The 9,610-nt window shown below is 33.9% G+C and overlaps 1 protein-coding gene across 1 annotated transcript; it reads right to left on the minus strand.

Annotated features, from left to right (window-relative positions):
- Positions 1-758: 758 nt before the first annotated feature.
- Positions 759-7,127, minus strand: LOC139525171 (uncharacterized). The gene is made up of 2 exons (XM_071320359.1): positions 5,244-7,127; positions 759-3,784 (listed from the first exon to the last, which is right to left on the minus strand). The coding sequence occupies exons 1-2, from the start codon at positions 7,125-7,127 to the stop codon at positions 2,090-2,092; spliced, it is 3,579 nt and encodes a 1,192-aa protein (XP_071176460.1). The 3' UTR covers positions 759-2,089.
- Positions 7,128-9,610: the final 2,483 nt, after the last annotated feature.

Below are 9,610 nucleotides of genomic sequence, written 5' to 3' on the forward strand. Positions count from 1 at the left end.
GTTTCGTTTACATAAGACTCAACAGTGACGCTCAGATCAAAATATTTATAAAGCCAAACAAGTACAACGTTGGAGAGCATTGAGGACCCAAAATTCCAAAAAGTTGTGCCAAATACGGCTAAGGTAATCTACTCCTGGGATATGAAAATCCTTACAAGTATCATTTTGTGATTTACTGCTGTGTTTGGCCAAATCTTACGGAAATGATGGTTCTCAATGCTCTCCGTGTTCGTACTGATTTTGATCTACTTACTTTCTAAACTGCATTATACATATACTAAGCCAAGTACATGTACCTCTGAAGATTTGTTTTCCATAGAATTAATATAATGATATATACAGATAGAAGGCACAAAAATGCATTTTCTGATCATGTTAAACATATAATAATAATATTTTTAGCAATGACGTTGTCAGTTTATTTTAAATCTGTAGAGTTTGACTCTCCCTCTGGTATCTTTCGTCCCTTTTCTATAATAATATCGTAAAATGTTTAGAAAATACATTTATCGATACATGACAAATTCAGAGATATTAAAATACAATATGTAAAACAATGTCAAAATAACAACTATAACCTGGGAAAATTACATTAGATAAAATAACGTACACAGTTAAGTTTAAGTATGTTGTACGAATAACGGAAATATGTTTTACAAAATAAATTTGTTGTTCATAGTTAAAGAACAGAAGGAAAAATTTATCGTAATGCTAAGTACTTATACATATTTTCTAAATAGTGACATAACACAAAATAAGTAAATATTGAAAGACACAAACTCATTTCAAATTGTGTCAACAGGTCAAATTAACAATTTGAGAGTATTCGCAGTTACTGAAAGCTAGTTACAAGCCAAAAAAAAAGAATCATACATCAAAAACTATATACAGAGAAAACATATTGATAGTAACACGTTTTTTAACGTGTGTAAGCATTATAAAAGATATATCTTTTCACAATATCTTTAATGGTCAGTTTTAATATGGAAAATAGTTATTATGAATCATGCTTCATTCGGTAATCGCTATATTACTCAATTGCATCGACAGTTTGAATCATGTAATTCGAATGACAAGTTCAGTATCTTTGTTATCGTTATTCTAGATATATAAGTGAATCATACAATTGTATTCTTTTATTTACAAGTATTATCGTTTATATAAATTCTCAAATTTGATTTCCGTTGCTTTCTGGGTCTTATATAATTAATTTATTTTTTGTCACTACAGTTAGTTACCTAAAAAAACAGGTTTAATCTAAAAAGTTCATCAAATAAACAAAGCAACAGATTTTAACTCTAATGGCCATCATTTTACTATATTTATATAGAACAAGTAAAAACTGAAAACAAGTGATCTTCAAATTTAATCTACTGCTATCTTACATTTGGTAACAAATGGTAAAAAAAGTTTATAAAACCAAAATATGAAAAAAGCAGCTTAGTTATTGATACAAAATGAAAATGTTTCCATCGATTTGGTACGATTTGATAAAGCAGTCGGTATTTTGCCTTTGCTGACAAACTAGAAAATACTATAGTTTGTCGGCTGTGGTCAAAGTACCTTTGGCAAGAAGCATATTATATTTTGCTTGCATCGGCATATTTTGAAGATGGAATAATAACATGTTTCGGCAGTACCAATTAACGACACAGGCTGAGGCATAATGGAAAAACAAGGTTTTGTGCAAGCTCAAATTAATAAAGTTACCTTTATATAATTTATTTATTGGTGTTTGACGCCATTCTCTCACTTCATTGCTCTTCATTGGCGGGGGGAGGCGGAACACCGGGGTAGAACACCCATCTCGGGTAGGAGTAAAATTTTAAAAATGAGAAAATTGAAAGAAAGCTGTTTATAAAATTTCAATTTATAAAGTTCAACGACTTTATGAATGAATTAAATCAGTAATATTGGCAAACATACATATATACATATGATAACATATCACAAATGTATATATCAACACATATCATATTAAGATTGAGCAATACTTTTTATTCTATAAGTACATACACAGTATGACTACATGTATCATGAAATGAAAGTACACCACTCGAACAACTATGCTCTACACATCTTGCAGTGATCATATTTTTGTTGTATGCAGCTTTTGCCTATACTCATATTCACTTAAAGTTTTGTTTTTGAAGGAAAAACGTTTCCCTGGTACAGAAGATGTAGTCATGTTTGTTTTTTTAACCTTTCCGATTTTACTGCTTGTAAACATTTGTTTAAATTGGTTCCGATATAGATATAAAACACGTCTATTACAGTTGTATGCCAAAAAAATATACAGACCTTGGAAAGAATTTAAAAACGATACTACTATCGAGAAACTTGAGACCGGAAAGAAAGAATCAATTATTTGCAAAATCCATGCACTTCCGGTCAATACAAATAGTTTGACATAAACAGTGTAATGAATTTTATTTTGCATAAAAGATTCTTTCGTGTTGACCTTTGGCGTAGATTTAATGCTTATTACTGTTGAAATAAAAAGGAATAAGTCGACCAAACAAATAATGGTAATAGGCACAATAAAAGTGCAAATGAGAACAAGGTGGTCTTGGATAAAACACACATTGCGGTCGTAACCATACAAATCATTGTCGGACAAATAACTTGAAGAAACTGTCAGACATACAATAATCAAAGGACCAGCATAAGAGTAAATAAGATAGAAAGCAAAACGCTTTTTGTCTGCATCACAGTCGTTGTGGTTTATCACAAAGGTCTGTCGAAAAGTACGATACATATGAATTGAACAAACATTTAAGCAACCAAAAGTCGATAACCAGAAAAAATGAATTGAAGCACCTAATGCTAGACACAAAACATGGCTGTTAGTCCCACTGACACCAAATTCCAGGAATCCGATAGCAAAAAACATGGAAAACACAAGGTTCATGTTATTCTTACCTGGTAGTGTTCTTAATGTTGGAAACATGAAATATGTTATAAAAGTTAAAAATAGAGCCACAAGAGACAAAATAGTACAAACAAACATTACTGTATTTACTATCGGTGTTGTTTGTTCATTAACTTTGAGAAGATTTTGAAAAACACTTTTGCATATTCTTGCGCTGTTGTTTTTCAGTAATAAAAATTCATAGTACCTTAGTACAACACCAAAACGAATAATAGTCATTTGTCTTCCGTCTTCTGTTACTTTAATTTCATCTTTTTCTAACTGAATTTGAGAACATCCAAATAGACTAGATACCTGTTGATGGGCATACCTAAATGTGTTTGGTATGTTGGTTACTTTGTTCAAAACACATTTATTTTGTAGGGACATGAAAGTTAATACCGTTGGAAGATAAAGTGCATTTTCATCAAAACTAAATTTTCCACCAATTTGGCAACCATTGCTATTTACAGAGCATGGTGAGAAAAATGTAAAAGTGGAATGCATCACTGTGAACAAATTTTCTTCTATTTGTGCTCTATAAACGGAAGTTGAAATGAATATTTTTAGAAACACTGTCATGTGAATGTTTCCAACAGTCCATTTATCGTACACATTACATGATCTGTCTGTTGAAATAATTGACACCTCGATAAATTGATCAGGTAAACCAACAAATACTTTAATATGACTCCAAATTGTTTCTTGAAATGACTTCATGAAAGTGTTCGGGTTTTCGACATCAAATGGTAATACCAAATCTATCCCAAAGGCAAGAAGGTAACCCAAATTGGATGTATAAGGAACCAACGGAACACATTTGGCGTTAATCAAGATTCTTCCTGGGTAACACACAATCTTTCTACATCTCCCCTGAAAAAGAAAATATGTATTAATCAATCGAACAAATCACTTAAAAACTGGTTCAATCCCAATTGTCAAAAAAGGATGTTGTTTTTACACAATATATGTATATGTATATATTGAGACGAATCATATATATTGTTGTGTTTGCACGCCATAACCATGATAACCATGAGTTATTCGACAGAGAATGTCTGTATAAAGTTGTAACATGTTTAGACGTGTGTATGTGCTTGCAAAGTAATTTATATTATCATCCTTTACGACAGATAGCTGATCTCTAAAAATACACAATCTACTTGCCACTATACACCATGTCCTTTGTTACAACCCTTGAAAAACCGACGATAAAAGTTATTACATCGACCTTTTCAAGCTATATCATAATGTAGCATTGGTGGTCGAATTATCTAGGGCGCAGGACACGATGCAGGCCGTGTAGCCTAGATGTCACAGAAGCAAGGGTTGTAATCTCGGTAAGGGAAGAACACATTTTTGCTAGCTCAAATTTGAGAATCTAACATTGTTGGGCTAAGTTCTCGAAGAATTATATATATGTATATACATAAATATATTATCTCGAACTACCCTCCACACTTTTTATGTCGTATTTTGTTTTAGCAGAACTTCAAATATGCAGTTATACATATGATCTACATATGCAATCATATTCTAGGGCACATTATATTTAAAAACATTCATCTGATAATAGTTTTCTTATACTGAACGTGATCTAAGAAGTCGAACAACTGTTTTACTATCATGTCAATACTGACTGAGATTGTGAGTTTGAATTCCGCATGTGGCAGGTGCAAGATTTCAATCTTAAATGACCAAGATTGGTACTTTCTAACAGAAGGTCGGTGGTGGTTCTCTCCATTTGCTGCAGCTTCCTCCACAAATAAAACCTGATCGCCACGAAATAGCACCAAATACTGAAAGTGGCGTTTAACACCAATAAATTAATCATCCATTCGACTGTTTAACTGACAATATTATGCTTTGGCTGATTTTTATGTGTTATTTTTTACCATCCTTCTGTTTCACTTCTAGTCGAAATCCCGCCTTCCTCGGATCCATGTTTATGACATCTATGAAAAGCTGATACAAACTGTTGATCATCGCTAGTAGGATAACAGTTATTTCGAGGAAAACGTTTCATTAAAATTTTACCCCAATGCTGATCAGGCAATATAATTTAAGAGATGACTACGTTGCCTTAAGTTTATATTTCTGCGACCATATTCTTGCAAAAATAGCATTTGCAAAATAACTAAATCAAAAAGATTATTCAGGACATGAAGTGTCTACATGGCATGCAATAAAAAAGCCCACGACAAAGTATGTATCCCTTCATTAAAACCAGTCAATGTGTGACATAAATTGTGGTGTTTTTACACCCCACTTCCGAGACAATTTCATGAAAACAAAAACCAAACGATGCCTTAATAACGAATTGCCTACTTACCAGCATACTGTCAAAAATATCATTCTCTTGGCATGTTTGTTTTGAAGAATAAGAAATTTCATCTTCACCATATAAAAACACAGAAAACAAAGTTCTAAAGTGTATAGGCTTTGTAAAATTGTCGATAAATTCGCAATTCTGTTCAATTGAGTAGGTACCATTATAGCGTTGCGTTTCTTCATTACACATTTTACAAAATATATTTTTATACGGTGTATGATAAGGAACAGCTGGTAAACTGATGCACCTCTGTTTCAATGTCTCTTCATGTCTTTCCCAACGTCCGGTTGAATTGCAACTGTCTATGGTTGGAACTTGACTTCCAGTCTCGCACATAGCACAAAAAATATTTGAACCTTTCTGCAAAGATAGGTTGTTCAGTTTGTAATAGAAATTGACATCTTTTGTTGGCGAGTCATAATTCTTACATGCCCATTCAAGAGATGAATTTTCGTCATTGCAACTTCTCTTTTCCTTTTTGTCACACAGTTTACCACAGTTAATTGGATCGAATGTCACGTTACATTTTGACTGGTGTCTATAATTTAAAAGTTCAGCAAAGTCTACATGATATGTTATAGGAAGAGGTGCTTCACAAATATAATTGAAATTCCAAAATCGAAAAGTTTCTATTAAATATATATATTCGTTAGCGTACAATTGATCATAGTTTGTAAAATATCGACAGAACCCACAATAAATGTTTCTATAGTTAACTGAAGAAAATGTGTCTGTAACAGGAAGTAGGGACAGAAAATTCTTCTCCTTCGTAACGTCTGTAGATAAACATTTTTGTGCTAATGGATTGGAATCATGTAATATATTTTCACATCCGTCATATACAAGTAACTCGAAATGTTTAGAACTAATACATGTAGTCGACTTTTTGAAGACTTCATCAATACAACAGGGGTTGGTCACATTAAAATGGCAATATTCATCACAAGAACAACGCCTATCTTGTTCTATCAAATTTGAAACGTTTGTACAAAAGTCCTCATTCCCAGTCATTGCATAATATTTATGATAAAGTTCTGTCCTCAAGCTATTTTGTTTTCGTTTCTGTTGTATATGTGAAATATTCTTGAGTTCTTCAGCAGAAAACAGGTTAACCAAGCTCGAAAAAAATACTTTTGTAAATTCATACTTAAAGTATCGCTCGTTATAAATTGATTCCTTAATTTCTTTGAAGGCATCATGTGACAATAGGTATTCAGCTTTATTCGAATTTATGTTACAAGTGTAGCAGTACACGTTTTTGAACGGATATGTAGTAGGTGTATGACCAAGATTGTTGCACGCTTTAATGTGATAGTCGTCTAACTTATCCCATTCTCCAGTAGTATTACATTGTCCTATTACCGGATCCATAGAAACAGGAGGGTTACAAATGTAACAAAACACGTTTCGAAATTTATGGTACAAATTATCATAATTATGGCATGCCCATTCTATACTTGGATCGTATACTTTCCATGTTCCAGTGACATTACAGGATGATATAATGTTTTCTCCATAAATCTTCCTACATCCTCTGATGAACGGGGGGTTACTCAGGAAACTACCAAACTTACATTTGTTAATCATTGTTAATTCTACAATTTCCTCAAAATTGGACATGAAGTTAAAATCAACTGGTCTGTCACATACTGCGTTTGACGACCAGAATTCAATGTTTGAATCATAATTGCATTCTGCACAAAATTTATTTTGATAAGTGAAATGTGTATCTTTTGATGTTACAGGAAGATGTTGTACTTGCTCAGATACATTTTTTAACCCCTCACATTGTTGTTTAAGATACACGGTTGTGTTTTCCGGACAAGTCGTTTTCATAATGAAGAAATCCTCAGACTCAAAAGCAAATTCAGAATCATTCTCCATGTATGATATGCTTGTTGTGTTAATACATTGCACGTTTAGAGATAAGTATAAATCTAGACAACAGTCGCCGTAAAAAACACAACTCGGATCACAACTGCAATATGGACTTATATGAATGAAATGTGAAATAACTGGAAGGTCGTAGTTATTGTGATAACAGAAATTCTGCCCGCATGTCAATGTATACGCTTCTAGAAGAGTGCTAATATTGTAATGAGGACTGTCAGCTGTGGAAACTGTTACAGTGGAACCAATGGCCATAAACATGTACAGCAAATTCATTCTGCAAAGTAAACATAATATATTAAAAAACAAAGACGGGAAATTGTTCTTTTCAATGATTTTCACTCAAAGACAGATATGTAAATAATAGTTTAATCGGATTTAATTGACGGCAAATCCCAGATATATTGGACTATGTAGAATCAAACGGAATAGATGGAGCTATTATATTTGTCGATTTTACAAAAACTTTTAATTTTTTGAAATTGGAATTTATGCTAAGCGTTCTTATATAAACATCTTGGTCTTAATGAATCATTCAGATCACGGGTGGAAACATTATATAAGGGAATACCGTCGTGTGTAATAAATAATGTATGGTTATCCGAACTTTTTGAAAAATCTAGAGGAATTCATCAAGGATGTCCGTTATGACTTTATCTTTTGTTTCATCAGTCGAAATTATGACCGAGCGGTGCGATTAAGACAAAGCTCAGACATTAAAGGTATCAGAATTACTATAGATAATAAAACACAAAGCATCAAACTATCACAATTGGCTGACGATACAACACTTTGTTTGTACTTCAAAATCGGATATATCAAAAGCTATGAATATTTTCAAACCTTTGGTTCTTTCTCAGGGTTGAAGTTAAAACGTAGTAGTATATTAGGAATTTGGATTGGGGTGCTTTGAAATAGTACAGTTAAAATTGAGGGCAAACGCTGTACAGACCAACCCGTTAACATGAACTTAACATGAATTAAGGGGTAGGCCTTGGTAGCACCAAAATTTTCCTCTCGTTTATTTTTTCTTATATTTACATCATTGAAAAGGTAGGGGTCAAGAAATCATCTGCCAAAGTCTTAAGAAGATTGACCGTTTCATTTTATGTGTAAGGTATATTGAATATGACCAGTTTTGGGGTACCCTAAACTAGAGGCTCTAAAGAGCCTGTGTCGCTCACCTTGGTCTATGTGAATATTAAATAAAGGACACAGATGGATTCAAGACAAAATTGTGGTTTGGTGATGGTGATGTGTTTGTAGATCTTACTTTACTGAACATTCTTGCTGCTTACAATTATCTCTATCTATAATGAACTAGGCCCAGTAGTTACAGTGGAAAATGTTAAGCCCCAGTCCCACTAGACCACGATCGCACCACGCTCACCGCGATCTAAAATAAATTTAGATCGTGGTGAGGTCGCGGTATGAGCGGCATGAAAATGTAAATTTTCGTTGCTTTCACGATGCTACTACGTCCTCTCTACGCTTCTACAAAGATCCCGCTACGATTATACCACATTCTCACCGCGCTTATTCTGCGACCTCACTACGCTTATCAAGATCTTTCTACGCTCTTCACGTTCTCACTACGACCATACCACGAGTTATCCGATTGCAACACGATCTTACTGCGATTATTACACGTTCTTACCACGATTATACTACGTTCATAGCGCGATCTTACTACGTTCTCAGCAATAACGTCAACATCGTGTTCCATATCAATACAGTTCAATTCCTTCTATCTCTGATTAAATAGTAGATATCTCGGAAACGATACTGTCATGTCACCAAAATCTACCAGAACACGTGGGCATAGTGGTAGGAGTTGATGTAGAGGCAGAGGGAGCAAAGTAACGAATCCTGACCAAGCAGAGATGTCGGACCGACCAATCCAACCTACATTACAACCTATTGCTGGTCCATGAAGCTCAATGACGATATTTTAGTGAACGATAGCAGAGATGACATAGATGTATCAATATATATAGGAAGATTTGGTATGAGTGCCAATGAGACAACTCTCCATCCAAGTAACAATTTATAAAAGTAAACCATTATAGGCCAAGGTACGGCCTTCAACACGGAGCCTTGGCTCACATCAATCAGCACGTTATAAAGGACCCAAAATATTACTAGTGTTAAACCATTTAAACGAGAAAACCAACGGTCTAATCTATATAAAAACGATAAGCATGGTTGAGCCGTTAGAGCAAATGGATAATTACATTCAAACAAACAAAATCTAGGGAGCTTTTTTTGTATATTTTATGTGAAAATGACAATGAGAATGATGGTCGTAGTGTGAACGTAGTCAGGTCGTAAGAAGAGCGTGATGAGGACGGCAAGGGCGTGCTAGAATCGTACTATGGTCTTGAACAGCGTGGTATAGTCGTAGTGGAAGCGTAGTTGGGTCGCAGTGAGAACGTAATGGTCGTAGTGAGGTCGTGATAACGTCGCTGTGCGATCGT

The sequence above is a fragment of the Mytilus edulis genome, chromosome 5 (genome assembly GCF_963676685.1).
Source record: "Mytilus edulis chromosome 5, xbMytEdul2.2, whole genome shotgun sequence".
Lineage (NCBI taxonomy): Eukaryota > Metazoa > Mollusca > Bivalvia > Mytilida > Mytilidae > Mytilus > Mytilus edulis.